Genomic DNA, 26,712 nt, shown 5'->3' on the forward strand with positions numbered 1-26,712 from the left:
GCCCTGTTCCTGGTGGCCATCGCGGCGACACGAAGATGGATTTTTCTAAAGGGTTGGGGCTGATGTAATGCATTTTGAAGTTTAGGCGGCTCGGTAACACCCCTCCCTGGTTCCGCCGGGTTCACGGCGGGCCGGACTCGCTGGTCGCTTGTCCATTCGCCCAGTATGAAGAACGGCGGTCGTAAACAAACAGCAGTCAGCCATGGCAAGTTTTCGTCCTCCATAAAGTGCCGCAAGTTTTTGGCGCGCTGTGACTGGCCGGTCTGCACCTGGGGCAGCTGCACTACAGACTGATTCCCAGAGTCGTTTTCGTCGCCCTGTCTAGGCGCTGCCAGTGGCGAAGAACAACAGACACCATCTCCACCGCTCTGAATTCGACAAGCTTTTCACACGAACAGTCTCGCGCGCGTGGCATACCGCCGTCTCAACCCGTTTGGTCGGCGGGGCGGGTACGACTTCCCCGGCACGATTGAGGACTGTCGATGGCAGTGTCCAGTCGACCGTGTGTACTCCCCGCGCGAGAGACTCTGGACGCCACCCTCCCAGGGGAGCGCGCGGGGTATCGCCGAGCAGAGTGTCGTGCCGAATGGGCTGCCTGCCCAGCGCGGCGCTTCGGAGTGGTCTTTCCCCGAAGTGGCGTTCCCGTTCCCGTTCTCGCTGGACGGGCCGAAGTCGGCTTGACTCGGCCCTCCCCGTTTGCGGGCCCACGCCCACGCAAATGCCGCTCTGGCTGGCGGAGCGAGCGTGGCGGAGCGTGGCCGAGACTCCACGCCGCGCTTTCCCTTCGCTTCGCCTGCTTCGCCGCATCGCCCACTCTACTGCATGCGGAGTGCCTCATGCTTCATCCTCCCGCGCATCACTCCACGCATCCCGTGCGCAGGTCTGCGGGTACCCCCAGCGGACTGATTCCGGGAGCCGTTTCCGTCGCTCTGTCTCTCTCGCACTCATGGGGCATGGCGTAAGGTGCGAGAGAGACAGAGCGACGAGACGACCCTTGGGCATCAGACGGCGGGGGCCCGCGATACCCGCTGCGCCCCGCGCTGTGAACCGCGAGTCTCGCCGAGTAGCGAGTAGCGGTGCCGGGTTCAATGCCACCTAGCGGCCGGAAAGTAGATCACTTGCGGCTGCCAGTGTGACCAGCCTGCCGGCCTGCAGCACGACGTCGGTGTCGCGTCCGTGGTGCCGCGGAGCCTCGTCCGAACCCCGATGCAAGGGCGAGCCCTCTGGTGACACGGTGCGCTCGAAACGCTTTACTTTGAGTCGCTAATCGGGACGCACTGTGCGGCCTCGCAAAAGCCCCACGCACTTCGCGATTTCGGCGCGCGGGGTTGGCCAGCCTGTTGTATGACTCCCACTAACGTGGCGGAACGTAAGGAGTGGCTGTCATTTGCGACTGATTCATGCTGTGTTCTCGCTTATTTCTAACGGGAGCTTAGTTTATTTTTAATTGTTTGTTACACTTGTAAGGAAAATGTCGTCGTCCGGAGATTTTGGGAATCCTCTGCGGAAATTTAAGCTAGTTTTCCTGGGAGAGCAGAGCGGTAAGTCGGTGACATAACCCCGTACGTCTGTCGGTACTTTGTGATGAAAGAAATGTGGAATCCTTGGGCTATCAGCGTAATGAGCGACTTCCTGATTACGAACCCGACAAAATTGGTGTTTCACGAAAACTTTTAATTCTTCTATTGAACGGAACACGGCACTTTGACTAACCCGTCAGGTTATGTATACTTCAGGCCTATAAACTTTGTATATGCATCAGAAGAAAGTGGTGTTTCAAAATGTTTCAATGAGAATGTAAACATTACATTCCAATCACGTTGACGTTTTGGCCTACTAAATATCTGAGCAACTGATGCCCTGAAACAATTTTGGAGTGTGGAAATGTCAACTTAGGCTTCATCATTAAATCATAAACAGATGTAGTGACATGTATATGTGGCAAATTCCCTTCAGTTTCCTTTGTTTTTAACTGCGATCTAACACATTTCTTTGGGTTTTTTTTTCAGTCGGGAAAACATCTTTAATTACCAGATTTATGTATGACAGTTTTGATAATACTTATCAGGTATGTTGTTAAAAATGTCACATTGACACATTTTTCTTGACTTAATGTGATTTTATTTAATCTGAACTTATTGTTTTGTGCAGGCAACAATAGGAATCGATTTCCTTTCCAAAACAATGTATCTTGAAGACAGAACAGTGAGTGCTTTATTTTTATTTGACTTTTCTTTTTATGTATTGTGCCTTACTTTTTAACCAACTTTTATTGTCAAACAGGTAAGACTGCAATTATGGGACACTGCAGGACAAGAGAGATTCCGATCCCTTATTCCTTCCTACATCAGGGATTCGACTGTTGCTATTGTTGTCTATGATATTACCAGTAAGCTTAATCGATTTTGATGGCTGTGTTAGGTACATTGTACATCTGTATTGTATTGCATTCTATTTGTTTTAGATGCCAACTCATTTCATCAAACCTCCAAGTGGATAGATGATGTAAGGACTGAAAGAGGTAGTGATGTGATTATAATGCTGGTTGGAAACAAGACAGATCTGTCTGAGAAAAGGCAGGTATCAACAGAGGAAGGAGAAAGGAAAGCTAAGGAGCTCAATGTGATGTTCATAGAGACCAGTGCGAAGGCAGGATATAATGTTAAACAGGTAAACCATTATAATGTCATCTGATTCATTGTGCCTTGTTATATCTCCTTCTTATGATCTGTGGTTCTTTTTTTTTATGTGTAGCTTTTCCGGCGTGTAGCAGCAGCATTGCCTGGCATGGACTCAACTGAAAATAAACCACCAGAAGACAGTATCCTTTTTAAATTACTAATGTTGTTTGGCAAATTTAGACAAACTTTTCGATTACAACTTTGCTTGCTAAATCAATGTTTTTTTATTTAGTTGCTTATGGCTGTCAACGTTATTTGTGCCTAGCCAGAAATTTCAGAAATATCAAGCTTTAAACTTTTTTTTCAGCTTGGCTTTCTGATCAGTTTTTCTGCTTTATGGCATTTAAGTTTTCTAGTATGCATGTAACAAGTGAGTATTATTATGTTCCTGCTTGTCTTTAAAATATCCCGTTTTATTTTCCAATTGTTTATTTTACACTTTGAGCTTTTATTTGTTCAAAATATTTTATTCTCTGTAAGTCTGTTACATGCATGAGGTTATTTAAAGTTTGATTTTGAATGTAGGCCTTGATAACTTCCTTGTCACTCCAGTGTGACTATTATATTGGACCATAGTGAATTCTCCTTGGAATGATTAGCAAGCAAAGATGTGTTGTGGTCTTTGTTGTCTGTCTGAGTCTTTCTCTCTCTCTCTCTCTCTCTCTCTTTCTGTTTCTCTTGTTTTTACGGCACCCAAGAAACCATTCAATTAAAAATCCCCCCCCCCCTCCTTTCCCTCTATCTTTTGTCATACTTTCATAGTTGTTTGCTCCCTTAATCAATGAAAGTTACTATTCCATTTCTATTTAGTAATAATTGGTTATGCTTTGGGGGAAAATTGCATTTTTGTGTAGCTTCTCTTAAAATAAAATCTCATGGGAAGTTTACATGTGTACTCTCTTAGCTTCGTTTTTATTTCTGTAACTTATTGGGTTTGAACTTTTAGATTAATCTGGAACTCTTTAGTCTTTACGAAACAAATCCATCAACTGATGTTTCTTTTGGCCCTTCGTTTCCTCTCTGGGACTTCTATCTACGTTGTGTTTCTGTTCCAAGTTTCTTTTGTGTTGCGTTTCTTTTTCTTTTTTTCCTTAACTCATTTTGTTTTTGCATTAGTGCAAGAAGTAATACTGAAAGACACCCCTAATGAACCCAGAAACCAGGATGGCGGCTGTGCATGCTGAACAGGAAGAACTTTATGAACTGTGAAATACCTAAATGCTACTGTCAACTTGGCCCCCCTTCCCCTTCTCATTTCTGGGTTATTACTTTCCATTTGTCCCGTTGGCTCGGGATGTTGTTGTGCTTTTGATTGAGCAGCTAGTGGTAGAGAGGTACATTGTAGATTGTTTTTTAAAGAGTACTATTTATTGAATACCGTTTTATAATGTTGGATGTTATATATGAGTATATATATTATGTGTATTGATGTATGTATATATAGATTCATGTATTTGTGTGAATATCTCGTTAGAAGTTTTGAGACAGTGTTTTCTTTGTACCTTTTTGCTGAAATCTGTTTTCTTTTGCCTTCAAAAAATTGATCATTTATTCATATCATCACATAATAGTATTAAGCTTGTCAGGAAGGAAATACTATAGAAGTGACTGGCATTTAAAAGGTAAAACAAGCAGTGTGCATGTGATTGACCTGTGCATGTGGCATTAACCATTTTGTTTTAATTAGACCAGAAAATTCTACTTAAGCCCAGTTGAGCCAAAGACTTACAGCGGGTACTTCCTAGCTTGAACCTTAATTCTGTTTGACAATTGTATGATTTAACCACCAATGTTGTTTATGTAATGAGGTGTCCATTTAGAGGGAGGGGTGGGGTAATCAATGAGATCTGCTTTGGAGTACTGGTAAGTGTTCCACTCAACAACATTTCAGAAATTATTTTTTTTTAACCTGTGCACTGTTGCTGCTGCTATCAGCAGTGCTTATGCTGGTCACTTTTACTTGAGAAATTTAATTCAAACAGTCAAGAGATGATATTTCCCATGAGATTTGCCTCTCTTGGATTTTAGGAAGTAAAGGGGGTTTGCTTTTTGTATGCATTTATTTGCTACATGTGGAGGAACTGAAAATATTTATTCCTCTACCCTGCACATTCATAGTATAAGCCTCATATTTTGACAAGATTAAGACCCCACCCTTCTAATTCAGGTATAGAGCGTTTTTAATTTAATGGTTTCTAATGTTATGCTTTGCTTTTGACTGCTGTTTTAGATTTGAACTAATTTTCAATGGCTGCATATTTTTTTTACTTTCATCTCTTTGTTCAGTTAGTGTCAGTGTTGCCAGAAAATGAGGCCGAAAGCAGTCTAAACGAACCAGTGGGCAGTGGGTTGTATCTCATACTATCTACTAGCCACTCCAGGCAGCTGCAGTGGCAAGAACAACTCTCGTAGTAGGCAAGGAGACAGCCTGCCACTAAGGTTTGGACTAAGGTCTTGCCTGCTTTTATGCCAACACTGGTTAGTGCCATCCATTAGTGTATATGGAAACATTTTCCCAGTAGTATTATGAACAAATGGTTTCCATTATGCCGTAATTTTATCAAGTATTTGGTTCATTTTTTTTCAGCTCAAAATGTATCTACTTGCTGTAGTTGCCCTGTCCTTCAAGGAGGGAAGTTTTGGTTTTAATTTGTTATCTGTTTTGATTTAACTTCATTTTGTGAAGACTGCAATATATTACACTTTTAAAGCAAATTTCCATATACTTTCAATGCATGAGCAACATGAATCAAAGAGTAAATCTCAAAACCTAATGTTGCATAGTTGATTGGATTCAATCAACTCAACTCAGTGCTCATCTTACCCTTAATTAATTCTTGATAACATTTTAGTTACTTCTGGTAGGTTCACATGGTTGTTGGTGATTACTATTTTTATTTTTTTTTAAACTTAAATCAGGTTTTTTTATTGAACCTGCATGTGTTACTTATGCATCCTGTAACATTGAACTCAAACTTGAGTGCATTTACTCGCTTATACATTCTGTCCTCTATGTATGATTACCCTCTTTTACTTGTAATATAAAATCTGTGATCTTTGTTGGTACTTTTATTGAGCCAGACATTTTTTTTCACTCCCTACTTAACCCAAGGAGTGCTGTTCAGCTGTAAAAATGGGTTGTAACATGTAAAGTAATCCATTCAAAACTATTGCTTTCTTTTGTATGTGTCTTAGCATCACAAAATCAAATTTTATAGAAAAAAATTTAATTGAGTAACGATTTGATCTTGTTTATTAAGTTTATGGGAACCAAGTGATGGGACCCGTGGGGACCGTGATGGATTTGTGTACTGACCAAATGAAAAGAAGACTCTGACTAAGAGTGATCTTAAATTATTGTTAACAATTTTACTCGCTACTACCTATGACTTGACCAGTCATTGTGGCATCTATGTTAATTAAATACTACTGGTTGAAATACAATACATTCTTTCAACGTTTTTATTTACTGTTTTTATTCATCTTATCTCAACGTACATGCTTTCTACACTGTTCATATTGAGAAGTTTATAAAATTTATGTTTTGATGCATGTGTCTTGTTGTGCCCCAATTGAAATTTTTGTTCCTATTGCTTCTGCATGTGTATTATTGCTGTTGAAGCATGAATAAGTGTTACCTCATTACGAGCATGATTATTTCTGTTGCATGGTGGAGACAAATCTGTGTCGTCACTTCATCCATTGCTTCCATTGTATCATGATTTGGGCTTTGAAAAGGATCTTATGCATGCATTTAAAGCTGCTGCAGCTTACAATGTTCCTTTTCGGCTTTTGTAATTTGGTTTGTGTTTGCTCTGGATTTTCTTTGGTGACAACTTGTTCTTCCCATTCTTTTCCCTTAACTTAATTCTGTGCAGCTGTTGATCTCCAGACGCAAGCACCCCAGCAAAATGAACAGCAGGATTCTGAAAGTGGTTGTATGTGTTAAAGGTGTCAGATGACTGAAAACCTAGCACTTTCCACTATCTACTTGAAGACTGGTGAAATTGCACATGCATCATTGGTTTACCTACATTCCCTGCTTCCTGGATCAGCGCTGTTTCTCATCAGTTTGATCCCATTCATCTGTATAGCTTTATAGAAGCAGTTGGAATCCCTTCTGATATTTTTGTTTACCACTGTTCTAGCAGTTTGTTACAGATTTCTGTGGATGGTTCATGTTTTTGGTTTCTTTCTACAGCGAAAGCTCATGTGAATTTTGAAATTAGACATCTAAGAAAATATTGAAGCCAGGACCTAATGCCTTTTTCTTTGTGTAATTCAAATATCAAAAAAATTGCACCTCTAGGTTGCTTGTGTACATGACGTGATTGCTTTCAGAGCACCATCATGTGGGAAGGGTTTTTAAAATGTTACCAGGTGTCAGTAAGTGACTAGAGTAATGTTTCAGCAAAGTTTGTTGCAGACTTGAAATCCTAGAAAAAAGTACTGGACCAAATTTTATACAATCGGCCTTGTTGGAGTTTTCATTTTAAGTCTGACTGTAAGCACAATGTAGCCATGCATATTACAATTATTAAGTTGTGGCTTCTTGCCAGATCCATTTTCATTACTGAATTAATTCAGACTCAAGACTCAATCATTTATTTATTCCTTACTATGCACATTTTATCATCAATCCATGAAGTGATGAAAATTTGTCATATAATTGATGCTGCAATATGGGTTGCAGGATACATTAGTTGGCTTTTGGGTTGTATATTAGGAGTTAGAACATTTCACATGAAGAGGAGTTAACAAGGTGTTTGAAAGAGTTTTAATGTTTAACATTTAAAATTAAAGAATAATGGTTAATTTAGTTGAGTTTTGTAAAGAAATCATGCCACGCTCAAATGGGCTGTTTCTGCTTATAAACTGACATATTTGTTGTTTCATTATAAGGGTTCAATTATTGTTTCTTTTTTACTTGTGGAAATCTTTACCAATGCTTTGCGACATGTTTGTTTTTAAAATCTCATCTTGCCTCTTAATGTTAAAGTGTCAAAGTTTTGTGGCAGAGCAAGCTGCTAAGCTTGCTTCTAGAATTTAAGAATGGAGGTGATGAGGGCTTATGACTAGAAAGATTTTTACTGTCAATTCCGCTGGGTTTGGGAACTGATGATATGTGAAATACCATGAGTATTTCTGGCATATGTTGTCAATATCGTCATTCAGATTAGCAAATAATATAAGACTGTCAATCTGAGTCATTTTTGTTGTTTTTCCCTAATTTCCCTCGATTTTTTGGTCCTTGATGTATTACTTTTTTACTCAAAGTGAATTTATACTCTGTCTCTTTTGTGCTTTTTCTTACTTACTTACCTTGTGCAATAAAGAAAATTATTTGAGAAGGTGTAATTAGTGCTCTCATCTTTTACATTGTAAAAAGTTTGTTATGAATAAAGTGCTTTATTGTGAATGAGTTTGGTTTTCTCCCTTTAAATTGGTTCTCTGTTAGCTATGTTAGACTTGTAATTTGTATTTTGTCCATGCCAAAAAAAAAAAGCACAGAGACTGGCTGATAATCTGCTGGTATATTGGACCTTATTTTCTGCCATCCCAAAGAATATTAAACATTCAGTCAAGAAGTGAAAAGGATGTCAATGTGACCATCTATGACGATGTGGCTTTTCTCATAATTAAAGCTAAAAGCAGTTGTAGATCAAATGACATCAAGGGGGTGTTCCGTTTCTTTGGGACTGTAAGAAGTTTGCTCAGATTTCATACATTGTGTAGACAACCTGCCATGTTTTCATTGCTCAGTGGTGGACAACTCTCCAATGTCACCCACCATTCATGTGTGTCTATCAAACCCTTTTGATATTGCAACAGTGTCTTATTTGTTCTTTATTGGCTTCTTGTTCTTCATGTGAATTATAACAAGCATTTTCTTTTTAAAAAAATTGGAGGGGGAATCATAGTTTAAAGTGACTGTTTTTTTAAGATCAAAATAAACCACAAGCTAAAGTAGACCTTTCCTGTAAAAAAAATAAAAGAGATTTTGACTTGTGTTCCGGTTATTTTGTATTTCCTTGTAAACGAGCCTTGGTTTGGTGGGTTTGGTGCTTCCCTCCACACCCACCCTCCACCTTGTGGATTTGAACTATAGTGCGGGAACGATATCCAACTTTGGAGGAAATTAACGGTACTGATGACATGGTAATGATGTTTTTCTGGCAGTGTTGGTGGTAGAATATCTTTAGATTTGACGTGTTTATTAAGTTAGTTTTCCGTTCTGGCTGCCGTTATAAACTCTACAATGATAAAGTCACCCTTGAGTCGTCATGAAATCGTCAGAGGATGGCAGCCCTGGCACGTCCTGGGTCGAATCCACCGCCGCCTACTGAATGCACCAGGACGTGTTGTGGTATCTCGACAAGGCTCCGAATCAATGGCGACTCATGCGCCGTTTTGAGGAGGAACCCTTGTCGTGGCCGATGGCTTATTTTGTTATTATTATGTAGTATAAGACATTTTCACCTCGATTCAAAATGACCATTATTGTTTTTCTAATTGACACTTCGGCCTCTATGAATCAGAGAGCCTATTTAGGTGGACGCCCCACTTTATTAGATGTGGCCAAAGGAGCAGTAGAGACTTTCGTGAAGGTAGGTACACTGTTCAATGCAGCAGAGCGGTCTTCTGCACGTCAAAATGTTATGATGCTTAACCTGTACTTTTTTGGGGGAAGTAATTCTTTATTTACGATTTCGTAATGAATGAAAATTTCATTTCACGAGAATGATTTCCATTTGACTCTTTTGTCAGCGTGTTTTCTTATGTTTCACTTATTTAAAAGAAAATAACTAGTTTTGCAAATTTGTTTACATAGTGAATTTTCTAATTAATTTAAGACATGTCAACATTCAATATTATGCATGACAGCTTGCCATCTATTAGTTCTCACAAGTTTCATGCACGGTTTCTTTTGATTGAGAGTTGTTTATTTTTAAGATGAATTGTTTTTGTTTTTAGGTCCGTCAGAGAATACCAGAGAGTCGTGGAGACCGATATATGCTGTTAACTTTTGAAGATCCCCCTAATCATATCAAAGTAAGTTCCTAAATATTCTGATGGATAAACTCTGGACTATTTTAACTACTCTTTTCTGACTTGTCAATTTATTTTCTACAGGCTGGCTGGAAGGAGAACCTTGGCACTTTCATGAATGAATTGAAAAATCTCCAATGTGTAGGCCTGACCACTATGGGTGCTGCTCTGAAGAATGCATTTGATGTTCTGAACATTAATCGTATGCAGACTGGTATTGACACTTATGGCCAGGGGCGCTGTCCCTTTTTTCTGGAGCCATCTGTTATTGTGGTCATTACTGATGGAGGAAAGTTATCTTGTGCCCAAGGTGTCCAAGGAGATGTATGTATTGTTTGTCATTCATTAGTAGAGCTCTCACACTGAAAATATTATACAATTCTGGTCTTGTCTTGTTGCAGTTTAATCTCCCCATGCATTCTCCAATCCCTGGATCAGAGCTAACACGAGAACCATTCCGATGGGACCAGCGATTATTTTCTCTAGTGCTCAGACTGTCCGGTACACCTGCTGTTGACAGGGATTCAGGTCTAGTTCCCACCGATGATTCACCAATTGAGGCCATGTGCGAGGTCACTGGTGGTGAGTGTCTTATATATACTGCTGCAAATAAAGCCAGATCATTGCTCCCTTGTGTCCGAATCTCATGCTTTCATTCCCCTTTCTAGGCCGCTCCTATAGCATCACTTCACAGCGCATGTTAATGCAATGCGTGGACAGTTTAGTTCTCAAAGTACAAAGTGGAGTGGTAGTTAATTTTGAAAAGATTGGTCCAGATCCACCCATCATTACAGGTGAAGGTGCGTGTAGAACTGCTTTGATTTTTACTGTGAATCAGTTATAAATAAGAATTATATAAACAATTTTATTTTTGTTTTTAACTCCAACAATCTTATTTACAGGAGCTAACAGAGGAGATGAAATGGAAGGAGATATTGAGTCATCTGATCCTGCAGACATAGTGAGTTCTGATATTGAACATACCGGTACTTCTTGGTGTTTTCCCCCATGGCGGAATATTTCAGTTCACGGTCAATTTGTTCTTTTCCTATTTTTAGGTCCGATCTAACCTGTCTTGGCACAACTGCAGAAGGCTCATTTATGTTCCACGCAATACTCAGAAGGGTTTTAACCTTGGGTTTTGGCCTATCCCAGAATCATTTTGGCCGGATATATCATCAACTCTGCTGGTAAGGTTCCGCAAGTGCTCTAGGCCTATTGTGGTATTATTAAAAATTTTCATAATCAATCTGTACATGATCTTTTGCAGCCTCCTCGTTCAGCTCATCCTAACATAAAATTTATGTGCGTTCCCCAAGAACCAATGGTCATTGAAAATTTACCATTTGACAAGTATGAACTGGAGCCATCTCCCTTAACTCAATTTATTTTAGCGCGGAAACAGCCTACAGTTTGTTGGCAGGTGTGTAAAACTCTGAATTTCCTCATTTCTGTTTCTTGATATGCAGCTCAACCAAGTTTTTCTTTCATGCAGGTTTATGTTCCGAATTCCTTTAAGAATTCAGATGTAGGGCATCCATTTGGTTATTTGAAAGCCAGCACTAATTTAAGTTGTGTAAATTTGTTTGTGATGCCATACAATTACCCAGTACTTTTGCCTTTACTGGATGAATTATTCAAAGTTCATAGATCTAAGCCCTCTGCTGAATGGAGGGCTCAATTTCAAAATTATGTTAGAACAATGCCACCCTACTATGTTGGGGTAAGTAGTTTTTTCTTTCCTTTTTTAACTATTTTTCTATTTACCAGTCAATTAAAAATTCTGTAAGTGTCTTCTTTAACCTTGTGTTTTCTCATGATTTAAGCCACTTCGAAGAGCGTTGGTTCGAATGGGAGCTCTTCCAAATTTACCTGGTGTACTACTACCTGAAGCTTTGGACAACTTCCTTAGTTATACTGTTCTTAACCACCTTAAGAGACTGAAAAGCACTGCCAAAATGGACTATGATAAGTAAGTTCAAATAACTCATTCCAACAACTTATCTAATGCATTTTCATGAAATATCTAAATATATCTTGTCTTGTTCCTTTCTTCTTTAATCAGACTTTGCAGTGAAGTGAGTAACAAAGCTGCTTCAACCATGAGTAGGCTTTCTTTGGGAGGTTCAAACAGTAATGTGACTGAAGGTATCCGTGTAGTGTCCAGGTCACCTCTGAAAAAAGACCTTGTGTCACACCCTTTGCTCCATGGTAATCCTTTTTTTTTTCCATTTTGAATAACTTTTGTTCTTCCTCTCCTCTCCTTCTAAGTTTTACATGGCTTTTCTTTTGCAGATAAATTTAACAATCTTAGAGACCAGCTCAGTGAATTTGGAGGATTTCAAGCAGGTATAGAACGGAGCTCAGGAATCCGCAGTGGACAAAGTTACCGCAATGCATTTGACATCCCTCGGCGTACCTTAATTGATCAAGTTGTGAGAATGCGGGCCAATTTCCTTCAACCAACACTTGCGCATACAAAAATAATGGATGAAGGTTTGTCCCTTTTAACTTAAGACACAGTGTCCCTCCCAAAATTTGCTTGTATAAATTTTATTTTTTCGTTTGTATCTAGATCTTAAGCACAGTATGCCTGTCTGTCAAATGGGCAACTACCAAGAGTACCTCAAGCGAATGCAGCCTCAACTACGTGAGATAGAATCAGTTCCTGTGCGCCAGCACATGTTTGGAAATCCATTCAAAATTGACAAGGTATTTTAAGAATTCCTGATGAATTTTTTTCTGGTATGTGTACATTTTATTTAGTTTATATCTATTTATCTTTGATTTTCAGAGTATGATGGTTGATGAAGCCGACATTGACCTTGTTGGTGGTGGCGGAGGAGGAGGTGGTGGTGGTTCAGGTCAACGAGCCTCCAAGAGAAGTTCCTCAGTACGTAGTGCAGGACAGATGTTAGCGGATCCCAACAGGGGGCCGCCTAACAAACGGAAACCAGGCCCAATACCAAGGGACATGGTAGTACGTAGACCTCAGTCCCCGTCCCCTGGAGTGTCATTAACACCTCCGTGTTCACCCTACCCCTCACCACCGTCTTCACCCACACCCAACTTAGAACCAAGTGTTCCAACACTTGCATTTTCAGGAGATGTTCCAAGTGCAGATGCACAACAACCAAGTTTACCTAATGGACCTTCTGGTGGGTATACATTTAACACATTCCACTGCTGTGTGTGCAGCACCTTCACTGATTAATAAATTTTGTTTCTCTTGCAGCCGATATTGTGGATGCTGAAGTAGATGATTACAGACCCAAATCACCTGAGGTGTTACTTGTTCCGGAAGCTGCTGTATCTTCTGTGTTGATTAACACCCCGCCCCACCAACCCCAGGACATAACATATTCAACAAATGGAGAAAGCACAGCAACAGCAGCAACAGCACCCACCCCTCCTCCAGTTGCACCGGCAGCACCACCCGCCGCGCCAACAGCTCCTGCACCCCCTGTAGCAGTTGTAGCACCTCCTGCAGTTGCAGTGCCACCGCCACCACCAGTTGATGCTGCCACTCCACCTGCAGTTCATGTCAACAATATCACTATCAACAAGGAACAGGCACGAAGAGAATTGGCTGAAATTCGAAAACACAATCTGGACGTGCGCTCTAAAGTATATAAAGAAGTTCGACGTCCAGGGAAAAGTAAGTTCATAAGTTTCTACATCTGTTTGGAAAATACATGACCAAATCAGTATCTAAATATTTTTGTTATTTTTGCAGATTTTGGACCTTTGTTGGAACAACTTGAAAACCTGAAGGGTGGTGTTGATGTGCGTGTGCCAGTTCTTCAAGAAATTATCGACGAGTCTCTCCGCTTTAAGAGAAGGGCTCTTGCTACTGTGCTACAACAATTTTTGACGAACTTGCAAGCCAACTCAACATCTACTGCACCAGCTGTTCCTCCTCTCACGTCAAACAATCATAATAATCATAACAATCATGGTGGAATCAATTAGTAGTAGCTTTTTTAGTTTTAAGATTGGAAGTTGACATGAATTGATGTTACTGCATTCACACCATTACAACATGTTTGAGATTATTGCATAATTAAATCATAGTGACTGTACGTACTAAATAACGGAAATATCAGAGCATCATGAATTTGCTAATAAATGGCTGAATGTGCCTGCGTGCAATGTGTCTTCTTAATCCAATGTTAAGATCATTGCATCTAGTCAAGTCTCGTGGTGGTTAAATGAAAAATAATCTAATGATTACAGTATAAGCTCGATATAGCGTTGCTAGCCGTTGCACCGTTTTTCCGACGCTATAAGCGGGATGCGTTATATGCGGAGCTGGCTTAAAAGCGTTCCGCATGCTAGCCCGAATTTGCCAATTAAGATTGGACGTCGCATTAAAGTATTTATAGATCAATTTTAAGATTTCGAGTTCTGTTGAATAATTAAGATAGTCCATACAAAAACTTTATTAAATACTGAGCTGAACCCAGTACATGATTGTGTAATTTCTGTTTTGGACCATTTGTTAACAATGACAGGCGCGATGGTGGTGTTCGAGGCGTGTGCGGTTCTTCAAGAAATCACGCAGCGACGGGGTTGACCAGAAGGGTCATGCTACGTGCTATACTTAGAGATTTTGGCTTTAAGGCAACTGCTACGCCCCTCCCTTCCCCTTTTTTCCGTCAAACATCATGAAATGCATAAAACTGTGGAATCTTAGTAAGCAATTTTAGTTTTAGATTGGCAAAAATGCGGATTATGAGTCACACCATACAAGCATGTTTGAGATGATTCAAATACGCGCTAAATGCTGATACGTTATAACGGAGTTAAATCAGGGAATTTGATACAAAAATGGCCTTTTCAAACGGTGAATGCTTTTAATCCTTTTTAAGATATTGCATTAGTCAAGTTCGTGGTTAATGAAAAAAAATATTATATACTCCTTATGTTTTCTATAAGTTAGTGCAATTCATGATTTGACTAACATTACTGCAAGACAAAGGTCACAAGGTACCACAATTTTTATTTCTATTACATTCATTCTTTTTATTTCATTCAAGTATTTTCCTTTTTTGGCATGGAAATGGGTTCCTGCTCTCCCATCTTTCCTTGTGAAAGCAGGCTTTTTAGCCCATAAAATGGAAATTTTTTGGTATTGATTTTAAATTTACTCTTTCCATGTGTGAATAGAATAGCTGTTTCATTTGATGTTACAATAGTAAATTTACTACTCATGGTACTGGTTTCCAATGTTCCTTACTGTACCATTACATTCTTTTTATGATTATGTTCTGCTTGTTTGTGATTTGTGCTGATTGCGTTTTATACTTAAACCTTTTGAGTAAAATCTTATTTGTGAAATTTCTTCCTTGTGATGATGTTGAAATGCATGTTGTTTCACTCCACTAGCATATTCTAGTTTAGTGAGCCAACCATTTTGTGATAAATGTTAAAGTCTACTTAATCAAGACTGCTCCTTGGTACTCTACTGTAAATCTAAGGGTCTAGTACATGAGTCAACACCTCTAGGTCATTAAACTAAAAGAATTGAAACAGAAATTTCACAAATTTTGAAGATCAAATGAATTGTGGTTCTTTCATACACACATGCAGAGGAAATCTAGTTAAGTTTTAAATGGCAGTAATTGTTAAGTTTGTTTGGTTGATTCAAATAAACTGTTTTTATGATCTGATGTAACCATAGTTTGAGACTATTGTTTGAGGGTTTGACTTTGCTGCACAATTAACTGATAATAGCCTTTTTTCTTCTTTTGACCAGGCCCCAAACCTTAATGCAAATACATGTTTCTTACTGAAAATAAAAAGTTTACTGGACTTTTTTTCTTTTATTACTGTTATTCTCAGAGATTGGCTAGGTCTATTTATTTTTAGATGAGATAGTAAAGGTTTGATTTGTTGTCCTGAGTTAATGCCTATGATCAGTATCTCTGCTTTGTAAATTTATTATCCAGAAAATCAAAAGAAACTCTTGTAGAAATTCTTTTTGTCTGTTGTATATTTGTGCTGTACATTTTGTAAAAATTTGTGTGTCAAATGATTTGTAAAAAGAATATTCTTATGTGATCATGAATGTTACAGTTTTAAAATATTTGGAATTTGAATATTACAGGGAGTCTTTAGTACCAACTTCTTCCACTCCTGACATTTGTGTTGTGATACTGTAGGTTATGAGTAGAGTATGAACTGTCAGTGTTGTTACGTATTTTTATATGTTTACCTATGGATCTCTTGTTTTGTCTACAAATGTTCAGTTTAAAGTAGAGTTTACCCCTGAAGTTAATTCCTTCTCTTAATAAAATACTCGAAACTGGATTGAATTGAGTGTCCTTTAATGTCTGTCCCTTAAACACTTCAAAATTGGGAGTCTTTGGAAATTCTGGAACACTCCAGTGACTTGAGGGGCGCAAGACTGATCCTGTTGGGCATCGAGAAGGCCCGTGCAGGAGTGTCAAAATGCAGATTGAGATATTTTTTCAAAGTCAGTGTTCGAACCCACGCTCTTCTCAAACGAGCTCCTGAGCACGGCGCGGCCCCCTCCCCTTCCCACCCCACCCCGCAAGGCCCGCGCGGTCGGACGTGGATATATCAATGGAGCCCGGCCTCGCGGAGCCCCAGGGCGCATGCCCGGTGCCCGGCCCTGGGGTCCTGGGCTTGAGGTCCTCGCCGTCCTCGCCCACCACGACACGCCGCCGTGTCCTGGGACGAGGACGACGCCGAGGACGCCAGGGGCCTTGCTGGTGGACTCGGTGGTCGCTGTGGCAGTGGATGAGGCAGTCGCTCCGGGGATGTCATTGAAAACGGAAAGCAAATTGGCGAGCAGAGCGGTCGCGCCTTCCGGTCGCGAGATGCAAAATCAATGCGAGCGACAAGGACGGAGCGATGTTGGATGTTCGAGGCGAGGCTTGTCGGAGGACGCCCCACCACAGCCAGCCGGGTGGGCGGGGCGGGGGGCGTGGGGGCTGCGAGGGGGTGGTGGGGGGCCTGGAGCCACCCCGGCCAGCGAGCCTCGACGCGGCTCGGCGGGGTAGTCGACGCTCAAGTGAGGTGGGGTTGAGACGTCGCCGCCCTCGCCGCCGTTCCGCGCTGCCCGCAGCCCAAGCAGCCCAAGCAGGCCCAGGCCAGCAGCCCCAGCAGCGTTCCAGTTCCACGGCCAGTCCGCCCCGCGGCCAAGGCGGCACCACAGCCACGCTTGGGGCCGGGCCTAGGGGTGGCGGATGCCCTGCGGGGATGGGTGAGTACGGCCATGGCGAGGATGGCCACGGCGACGGCCTGCAGGGCGAGCATCGCGACGAGCCGCCACCGCCGCTGCGGCCGCGGCCACACAAAGCACGAGGGCGCCGGGCACGGCGGCAAGGTTCAGGTGCGGCGCGGGTTGGGGGAGGGAAGGGGAGGGAAGGCCGCCGCCGCGTGCCCAAGGTCACCTTGGCGATGCACTTCGGAACAACGAGTGGTAGTCACGCTGTCATCAAGAATCCAAGTTGCGTTGCTCGCTGACTTTGCCCTTTTGAAGCCGTCGACGCGACCATGAATAAAGCCCAGGCTGCCGTCCGCCGCGCACGGTTTACATTGCAGCGCCAAATTGGGATTAATGGGAATGAGTAATGGCGCTGTGGTTGTGGCGGCGAAGCGGCGAATTGCCCTCACAAAGAATAAACGATCTGGTCACGGGAGGGGGGAAGGGGAGGGGGAGAGGAATTGCACTGCTTCTCCGAACGCGTTTATCGCGTTACGATTGACGATTCCACCAACAGATAGCGTGGGAATGCGACCACCTGCGGCCAGCTCGTTCAATACGCGCGGATGGTAGGTTAGGTTCGGTTAGGTTTGGTTAGGTCAGGTCAGGTTAGGTTAGGTTAGGTTAGGTTAGGTTAGGTTAGGCAAACGAAGGACATGGCTCGGCCCAAAGCTTTCCAAAAGCTGCTCCAATGCACCTGCACGCGTGTCGAGGCCATTCGAATCCCGATGTGAATGCGCGAACGGGCGACTGCCACGGAGTCGGCACCGCATCGGCACCGCATCGGCATGCCGAGTTGCTGAGCGATGAATCGATAGAGCTCCGGGTCTGGCTCCGCGCTTCGCGCTCTGCGTGACGGCCCCCGTACTTCCACCGTGTCTGCTCCTGCGCCCTGGCCCACGCAGTCGGAGGAAAGGGAGAGGGGAGCCCCCCAGGGGGCACGTCGGCGGCGCCATGCCGGTGACATGAGAGTGACATGGTACAGCGGGCCGGCCGCCAAGGCCTCGTGCGCCTGCCGTGAGTCCGGCCAGCCAGGCCCAGCCGTGGCTGGAGCCTCCAGCCAGCCCCTCCAGCCTCCCTCCTAGGGCGTCCCTCGGCTCCCTCCTGGCTGTCGCGTTGCCACGGCAACGGGCGAGGTGCGCGCGGTGCGCGGCCCAGGCAGGCAGACAGGCAGGCTCTACGGCCAAAGCCTTGAAATGCCCGGGGCAAACACAGCGCACTCGACAAGAGGCACACTCGAGCGCGCGCCGGACCGGGCCAGAAAACGGAAGCCACACTCTGTCTCGCTCACACCTCGACCAAACACTCATTGAGTGCGAGAGAGACAGAGAGACGAAAGCCTCGTTCGGAATGGGCTCGTTGCCTCGGCCGCTTGCTGGCTTGCTGCCCCACTCCCTCGTCCAACTCGTCCCGCCACCAATTAGCTCCACCAGACCCTGCTCCCTGTGGTTCCCTGTCCATCCCTGTCTCGCTGGCCGCCACCACTGCTGACCGATTCTGATCTCTCTTGCACTCATGGCGCGTCCCGAATTGGTGCGAGGGAGACAGAGCGACGAGAACCACTCTCGCAGTCTGCTGCTGTCAGTCGCACTGTCTCCTCAAACTCACCACCACTTTAACTTATCCCAACTCTCCTCCCCACACCAAAACCCCACCTCGGGAAGACTTTCGTTCCAGAGCCTCTCCAATTTTTTCCCATTACAAATCCGCCAACAGGTCTCTGGCCGCGGCCGTGGCGGCGGCGAGGGCTAGAGGCAAGGTAGCGCCTGTTGAACGCGGGGTAGGCAGCCCGCTGCACACGCCTGTCGGCGGAAGGCCTGCCCTCGGGCCGTCGGGCGCTCTCTCCGGCTCGCCGCACGAGTGCGACGAGAGCACCGTCCGGAATGGGCCTGCTCTGCTGCTTGACGAAGCCGTGAGCCGGTCTCCGACACTGGAAGTCCGCCTCCGTCGCGTTGGGCCGCGCTAATCCGTGGAGCGCGGAGCGCCTGGCCGAGCGAGCAGGAAGCGAAATTTGGCACGCTTCCTCATCGCGGAAGCGGAGGCGGAAACGGCCCTGGTGAGTTAGCGGCGCTTGTCGGGTCGGGGAAAAGGTCGCGGGTTGCGCTCTGCAGTTTACAGTCTGCAGTTTGCAGTGCAGTTTGCAGTGCAGTTTGCAGTGCTGTGGAGTGCGCGTTTAGAACTCCATTTCCTGCGCCACGTGCTCGACCCCTCACTAAACCCCCCGGTCGGTATAGGCCTTCTCTCTCGCACAGCGCTGTGCCCCCGCACGCCGCAGGGGCAGGGGGTTGAATGTCACAGGTCGGAGTCCTTTATTTTTATTTTTCGAGACGGCGCTATGCGGGGTGGGGCCAGGCGGGGCCAGGCGGGGCCAGGCGGGGCCGTGTGGACTCTGCAAAGGAAGAGGAGTACTCCCCGAGAGAGTTGGCGGTGCTGTGGTGGTCCGACCGTCCACCCTAGAGGCCGCGTTTTGTCCACGTGTCCACAGCAGAGTGATTCCACCTCTCTCGCACGCACGCTCTACGGGGGCTCTCCATGAGAGCGAGAGAAACAGAGCGAGGACAGCACTGTTCGGAATCACTGTGCAGACACGCACACCGCACCGCGTGCCCGACGTCCGGTCGAGTCCGCTCTTGCTTCGCTTAATCTGCCTCGTCACTCCACTCACACGTCGATATCAATGTCCGTCCGTCCGTCCGTCGAGTGGGGAGGAGGGGCCTCGGGTCACCCCCTTTGTTGTGCGTCGTCCGCTATCGGGAGCGGAGTTGCACGAACAGGAATGCTTAATATAAGCGTGGTATGGCTGCGCGAGGGGGAGAGGGGGAATGGGAAGGGGGCTGGAATGAAGACCTCCTTCTCCGCCGACTCCTCCTCCTCCTCATCCTCCTCTCCGCTGTTCTGTTCGAAATGGGAGAGCGGAAAATTCAGAGGCCGAAAATAATCCATGACGAAGAGGGCCTGGAGGCTGGAGTGCGTCTCACTCCTCTTGGTCGAGGCCGTGCTGGCCGTGTGGCCTGAGTGTCTCGCTAATTAACTCATCGATCCAGCCATCCCGCCGCCGTTCCCGCTGCTGTCCGAGGCCGGCAGCACCGCGACCACCGCGACCACCGCGACCACCACGGCAGAGTCGTTTCGCGCTTTAGGAGCGCCGGGGCGAAGCCCGTCAGCAGTCCCCGCGCCGCACAGTGGACCAGAAGACCGGCGGAGGCGGCCAAAACTCTGATCACGTTTTGAGCTCCAGAGTCACTTAATGGGACCCGAATCGAACGTGTGACCCCACCAATGGATTGCTCTCCGAACGAGGAATCCATTGGTGGGGTCACACGGTCGGTTCGAGTCCTGTTCAGCAACTCTGGAGCTCAAGACGCGTCTAGAATTTCGGCCGCCTCCACCGGTCTTCTGGCCCACTGTGCGTCGCCCCGCGCTTCCAGTGTCGTCGTCGAGTACGCCCAAGTACGCTTTGTGCGCCGGAAGCGGACAGGGAAAGGGGCGGGGCTGGCGGGGCTGGCGGCTGGTATTTCGTGGGGGAGGCGCGGCGCGGCGCCACGGCGTGGGCTGTGGACTTGATAAGACGCCTTGCCAGCCGCAGGCCAGTCTTGGTGAATAAGGGCCTTGGAGAAGGGCGGCCGGGCCGGGACGGCTGGCGGGCTGGAGGGCCTAGGGCAGGCAGGCCGGGGTTGCGCCGAGCCAGCCAGCCTTATTAGGAGGTCGAGGCAGCGAGGCAGCCAGGCGGAGGGCAGACGTCCTTGGGGCCGTGGCGGCTTTGCAGCGGCTTAGGCCCCGCGCGCCGCACCGCGCCGCACCGCACTGCGAAATGGCGGAATGGCCCAACGAGCTGCACCGTGCACAGTGTGTGGGCTGCGCCTGGCTGCGCCTGGCTGGGCCGCGCATGCGGCGTGATGGGGCCCAAAGTGCGCCCCGCTCGGCCCCGCCGGGGAGTTTTCCGCTTTCCACCGCGGCGCGTTTGTCGCTCTGCTTTTGCTCCGCTGTCCTCGTTTCGTTTCGTTTTTCCCGCGCTTTCGCCGCTGCTTCTATTTTAGTCTCGTCGCGCGGGGCGGAGAGCGGAGCGCATGGAGAGAGAGAGAGACAGACAGCGAGAGAGCCAGACAGTCAGACAGCCACCCCTCGCCGCGCTCTTGCTCTCGCAGCTCGCCGCTCCAGGCTGTTCCAGACCGTCCTTTCAGATTCAGCGCCGCGACTAGCCCCCCCCCCCACTTCGTCTGCCTGATTCCATTTGCCGCTCGCCTCCCCACTTTGTCTCCACTTTATTTCCGACGGCCGCGACACGTGTGCGCTCCGCCTTGCGGGGCTGTCTCTCTCGCACTCGTGGGCCGTCCCGCTGGCGTGCGAGAGAGGCAGGACGTCGAAGCTACGACGTTGTTCGGGATCAGCTTGCCCAGCCCCAGCCAGGGCAGGGGCAGGGGGTTATATAAAGCTGCAGCTTGCCGCGGGCCGCGCCCCTGCCCTGTTACTGAGAACAATGGACACCGCCACTGCCGCGCACACACACCTTGCTTTACCGCCCGCGGCACCGAGCCATACGTAATGCGTGCGCCCGTTACGCGCCACAAAGGCCGTCTATGGCCGTGCCCGCCGTGTTCCTGGAGGCCAGCCACAGTGGCGCCCGTGCAAAGGTCACGGTGCTCTCGCCGCGCTGTCTCTCTCTCTCTCCCTCGCGCCCCATGAGTGCGGCAAGGACAGCGCGACCAGGGCGCCGTTTGGGAAGCATCCTGGCCTGCAGTCTGTTGGGCCTTTATTAGGCGCGGCTGCATTGACCGGCCACGACCCGATGGCGGCATGGCGACGGCCACCCGGCTCGACGCGGTTCGAAGCGGTTCGGAGGCCTGAGTCCACGCCTCCTTTGCACGTTTCCCGGGTAGTATACCCATATATTCGCACCCCCCCCCCCAATCCCCACCCCACGCTGCTTTGGCGGAATAAACCCCACCGCCGAAAGGCAATTAAAAGCACGGCGTTATTAAAAACAACAACTTCCCGCTTGCCTCATTGCTTTTGTTTGTTTGGACAGGTGACTGGTTGCGAGGCACCATGGCGCCGTGGCTGGCCCTCGCGCTCGCGCTCTCCGCGCTGGGCGCCGTGGCGGCTCAGCGAGGAAGACCTCTCGCCGCTCTGGCCGTCCAGGCCGCGCCGGCCGAGGGGCTGGAGCAGATACTGGGTAAGCTCCCCGACGCCGTGGCGACGGTAAAGAGCAAGGAGGCCGTCGTGGAGGCGCTGGTGTGAACGGCGTGCTGCGCGCTGTGTGTTGCAGGCGACGGCCAGCCCGAGGACATCGGCTACGGCTACCAGCGCAGCCGCAACCCCGCGCACCTTGCGCGCGTCACCAGGAACGGGCGGCAGGAAGTGCAGGGGCTGCTGCTGCTTGGCCAGCCCAGCGCCTGGCAGGACGACGCCGGTAAGGACACGCCCGCGGACGCGCACTCGAAAGAACAAAAAAGGAGAGCTGCCAATGATGCGTCGAATTTTGGATTCCAGCCGAGAAGCGCTCGCGGCTCCTCCCTGCGGACGTGGACGCGGGCGACACCCCGGCGCCGTCGGCCTTCAGGGAGCGGATGGCGTCACGGCAACGCAGGCAGCGCGTGCAGCAGCAGCAGCAGCTTGAGCGACTCCAGATGCAGCAGGCACAGCAAGCCCAGCAGCAGCAGTGGGGCGACTGGCGCCGAGACAACCCCAGCATCAGCTCCTTCTACCCGGCGGGCGGACCAGCGGCCGGTAAGGGAGTCGCACCGACACCTGACCTCACCTAACGCAACCCCGTCTTGAACACGAGGTGACTGGCTTGCAGAGCCCGTGGACAACCCCGAGCGCTACCTGCAGGCCCTGCGCGAGGCGTGGGTGCGCTACCAGCAGCAGACGGGGGCCATTGACGTCGGCCCCGACGACCTCACCGACCTGGAGACCCTGCAGTTCCTGGAGGCGCTGGGAGGCAAGTTCAATGAGGCACAATGAGAGCAGTAGTGAGCTGTTTATTTGATTGGAGGCGGAGTGACTTGGTGCGAGATTAACGGCCTTTGTCGTTGCTTCCATAGAAGACATCCCCGGCGCCAAGAAGCGAGCCCCCGCCCCCGCCCCCGCCCCCAGCCAGCAGCAGGGCACCTCCTCCCTGGACTGGGCCGCCCCTCTGGTCTGGAGCGGCTACCAGCTCAAGAAGCGCTCCACCAACCCCGACGAGGTACAGTCCTCGCTGTCGTCAGGCGCCCAGTGGGGACGAGTGGCTTTTGTTTCTGACACGCTTCTTCGCCTCGCAGGATGACTCCGACGACTGGGGCGATGAACGGCTGGACGACTCCACTGGCGTGCTGGACGACGACGAGTACGGGCCCGGCAGCCTGAGCCTCAACTTCCCCAGCGTGCCCAGCGGCCCGCCGGGCCCGGGCGGCAACCGCCTGGCGCTGCTCCTCACCGAGCAGCTGTTCGACGAGCGCTACAACGACCCGGCCGTCAAGCGGCTGCTGCTCACCAAGCGCAGCGCGCAGCGCCCGGACGAGGAGGCGCTGCAGCAGGGCCAGCAGGGACACGCCATGCGACGCCGCAAGAAGAGCACGCAGGCCCACGCCGACACGGCCCCCAACGTGCAGAAGGACCTGGCCAGGATCTTCGGCGAGCCCGAGCCCGCCGACGGCGAGCCCGAGCCGCCACTGGCGCTGCCTCTCGCCGCTGCCGCCTCCGCCCCAGCCACCACCGTCCCCGGCGCGGCCCCCACCGCCACCGCCACCACCACGGCCGGCCCCAACAAGAACGCCACCAAGCAGGCCGACGGAGGTAAGTCCATTTTCAAAAGCACTGGTACCTCGCGGGATGCACCGCGAACTCCCGAACACCCCGACGACCGCTTGTCAACTGACCCCGCACCTGCTTTTCCGTTTGGCGCGCAGCCCAGCGCAACCCGGTCCCCCTGAGCCCCATCGGGCACGCTCACGAGACGGACAAGATCGCCAGGGAGCACGCCCAGCACCCGCACCAGCACGCGCCCGGCACCGCCACCAACAGCCCCAACACGGTGGTGCACGTGCACGAGGAGCACGCGCCGCCCATGGTGGCCGCGGAGGGCCCGCACGCCCACGACCAGGCCGTGCACGCCGAGGAGCATGCCGAGGAGCACCCCGTGAGTGCCGGGTGGCTGTTCGAGGTATCCCAAAGAAAAACACAAAACAAACTCATTTTTCTGCCTCCCTGCAGCCGCCGTCTCAGGAAAAGGGGTCGGCGTCGACCGGGGCAGCCGGCGCTAACGGCGCCCCGGCGGTGGCCGCGGCCGACGGCGAGCAGGAGGAGCTGCCCATCCCCCTGGCCCTGTCCCGCCACCGCCGCATCGCCAAGAAGTCCATCGACTGGTCGCAGTACTTCGGCCTGGACCGGCGCCGCAAGAAGTCCACCCAGTACAGCGACGCGGACGTGGACGCCTTGGAGAACGCCGTGGACGGCGAGTGGCTGCTGCGACACAACCTCATGTGAGTTGCGAAGCTAGTCCATGTGCCCACACACAGAGGCACTTGGACTCACATTTTTAAAAACGGGCGATTTTCCTGTTTCTCTTCAGGGGCTTCAAGTCTTCAAAGGGAGGCAACATCAGTGAGTAAAACTTTTTAACGAAAGAGACAAAGTGACAACACTAGTATTTTCAAATATTGCCTAACGCGCTCGTTGTGTTCACTCCACACCAGACAAGCGCGTGGCCGTGAAGAAGGAGGGCGCCTCGCCGGACGAGCTGCTGCCGGCGGCGTGGGACAAGCGCTGGGACCTGGCCGATGACGAGGGCGTCGTCACGGAGGACGACGAGGAGGGCGTGCTGCAGCCGCGCCCGGGCATCACCCCGGTGGCGCGCACCATCACCTTCTGGGCGCGCGACACCATGGGCCGCTGCCCCGCCGTCGCGCAGCTGTCGCAGTCCTGCCGCGGCGTGGTGGGCGGCGACAACGGCCTGGTGCCCATCTGCGTGCTGTACCACGCCTGCCACCTTTGCGTGAGTAGCCAGTGCCGCAGCAAGGCAACCCAGCCTAACCTGACACAACCCTCTCCTTCCAGGGGCCCTACGTGGGCTTGCCGGAGAGCTCGTCGTGCGTGTCCGAGCTGCGCCGCCTGGGTGCCGAGATCTGCACGTCGGCGCCGCACGAGCCCGAGTGCCGCGCCAAGGTGAAGGCCGTGGCCCGCCTGTACAGCAGCAAGGCGTCCTCCGAGCGGGACAGGGACACGTGCCTCAAGCAGCCCTGCCTCGGCTTCTTCTTCCTCACCGCCCCCGCCGTGGCCTTCACGCGCTAGGCCGCTAGGCCGCTACGCGTTCGCCCTCCTCTCGCGACGCTCGCGGTGGGCCTTGGGCGCCCGGGGCCTTCCTGTCGGAGAGCTGGGCGGAGAGCAGCCGCAGCACCCCCGCAGCGCGCCCGGAATGCCGGATTGGGTGGGGGAGCCACGTGACAGTGTAGGCAGGCCTGGCCTGGGCCTCCGCCACGTGGTGCTTCAGCATCTCCAGCTTGCTCCGGCCCCAGCTTTCTGGCAGCTTTGCCGTTGCCGGCTTGCCGGCCCTCGCAGTCTTCGCATATCAAGCTTGTGTGTCTGTGTCCTTCCCGCCGCTTCAGTTTCAGTGTTTCAGTGTGCCTGTCTCTTTGTGGAGGGAGAGTTACCTCGTGGGGAAGTTGAAGTTGTCGACTTGCATGCCGGGAAGGGATGCCTCTGACTACTGGGCCCGACGGGCCGAGTGCACCTGACTTCACTCTAGACGAGCTTCAAATCCTTGAGTCCCTTTCAGCCCGCCGCGTTACTTTGATTGCGAAGTACACACAGCCGCAGCTTTGGGTGGGGAAGTCCCAGGTGTCCCCACTTCACTCTCCACCCCCGCTTTCACTAGCCCTCAGCCCTCGCGGTTTTTTAAATCCATGTCCGAGGCTTCCGCCGCAGCTGGCTTATTCGCTTTGGAAATCATGACTGTGATATTAGGATAAATCTGGCATTGGTAATGAAACGAAATTTGCCGGCACTTCATTCTCTTGTGTGATTGGCTGGTGCAGAATAAATAATAATTCACAGTCATATGTATTGAACCACTGCTGTCTCTGGTGAAGTCAGTAGGCAAGTAGTCAGACAGTTTGAAGGTACATGCTTTAAATTTTAAATGCATGAGTCTATGATCCAATAATGTGTGGGGGAAGAGGAACAATAGCTAATAATTGAAGCTAGGACGAAAACAGCTTATGAAGAGAATATCTCTGTGTGGAATCCAGGATGGAGAACTTGTAACGTCTCTCGGCATAATCAGCTTCCACAGATTTCTCTCAAGGTTTTGTGATGCTTTTGATGTTATTAGTTTCACAGCCTGTTTGAAACTTTCCAAAAGGGTGCAAATTTTGGAAGGCATCTTCAAAACAGTGCTTTAAGAACGTAAATCAAGAAGATGGAGTTTTCCCAAGTAGATCAGTGTGTTAAGTAATTCTGTTTAAATTACAATATTCAAAGGATTCCCCACTTGTTCATTCACTACACCAGCAATAAAGAATATGTAAATCTCAACCAACAAAAATAAAGTGTATTATGCTTTTTGAACCACTAGACCAGTTTAAGTTAAATGTTACTCACTTAGATTGTAACTATAGACAATAATGGGAATAAAATGTGAAATTGATGTTGTCTCTGATCCGGTTCTGAGAATGTTAAAAGAAAATAGAAATAAACAGTGAGGAAACCTAACTTCCGTAATTCTCTTCACATGTCACCCTATTCAAATAAAGTAACTAGTGTGAATGG

At 48.7% G+C, this 26,712-nt stretch overlaps 3 protein-coding genes across 4 annotated transcripts; all 3 read left to right on the top strand.

Moving 5' to 3' along the window:
• Positions 1-1,185: 1,185 nt before the first annotated feature.
• Positions 1,186-8,103, top strand: LOC117649052 (ras-related protein Rab6). 2 transcript variants are annotated; one of them, XM_034391433.1, is made up of 7 exons: positions 1,186-1,541; positions 2,010-2,068; positions 2,152-2,205; positions 2,284-2,389; positions 2,465-2,670; positions 2,755-2,821; positions 6,560-8,103. In XM_034391433.1, the coding sequence occupies exons 1-7, from the start codon at positions 1,472-1,474 to the stop codon at positions 6,628-6,630; spliced, it is 633 nt and encodes a 210-aa protein (XP_034247324.1). In that variant the 5' UTR covers positions 1,186-1,471; the 3' UTR covers positions 6,631-8,103. The 2 variants fall into 2 exon arrangements, with proteins under 2 accessions (XP_034247324.1, XP_034247325.1); XM_034391434.1 differs by lacking the exon at positions 6,560-8,103 and adding an exon at positions 3,798-6,146 and having other exon boundaries at positions 1,187-1,541.
• A 932-nt stretch (positions 8,104-9,035) lies between these two features.
• On the top strand, positions 9,036-13,883 carry LOC117649051 (integrator complex subunit 6). Its single transcript, XM_034391432.1, has 16 exons — positions 9,036-9,289; positions 9,657-9,734; positions 9,816-10,055; positions 10,133-10,313; positions 10,400-10,531; positions 10,634-10,692; positions 10,790-10,921; positions 11,002-11,154; positions 11,227-11,454; positions 11,558-11,703; positions 11,797-11,942; positions 12,027-12,227; positions 12,307-12,443; positions 12,526-12,889; positions 12,967-13,389; positions 13,468-13,883. Exons 1-16 carry the CDS (start codon positions 9,173-9,175, stop codon positions 13,701-13,703), a joined length of 2,973 nt encoding a protein of 990 aa, XP_034247323.1. The 5' UTR covers positions 9,036-9,172; the 3' UTR covers positions 13,704-13,883.
• Positions 13,884-16,771: 2,888 nt separating this feature from the next.
• Positions 16,772-26,655, top strand: LOC117649619. The gene is made up of 12 exons (XM_034392517.1): positions 16,772-16,962; positions 21,992-22,138; positions 22,232-22,375; positions 22,456-22,692; positions 22,766-22,906; positions 23,010-23,152; positions 23,229-23,742; positions 23,856-24,085; positions 24,160-24,428; positions 24,518-24,549; positions 24,642-24,940; positions 25,003-26,655. The coding sequence occupies exons 1-12, from the start codon at positions 16,959-16,961 to the stop codon at positions 25,234-25,236; spliced, it is 2,394 nt and encodes a 797-aa protein (XP_034248408.1). The 5' UTR covers positions 16,772-16,958; the 3' UTR covers positions 25,237-26,655.
• Positions 26,656-26,712: the final 57 nt, after the last annotated feature.

The sequence above is a fragment of the Thrips palmi genome, unplaced genomic scaffold (assembly GCF_012932325.1).
Source record: "Thrips palmi isolate BJ-2018 unplaced genomic scaffold, TpBJ-2018v1 HiC_scaffold_4, whole genome shotgun sequence".
In the NCBI taxonomy this organism is placed as follows: Eukaryota; Metazoa; Arthropoda; class Insecta; order Thysanoptera; family Thripidae; genus Thrips; species Thrips palmi.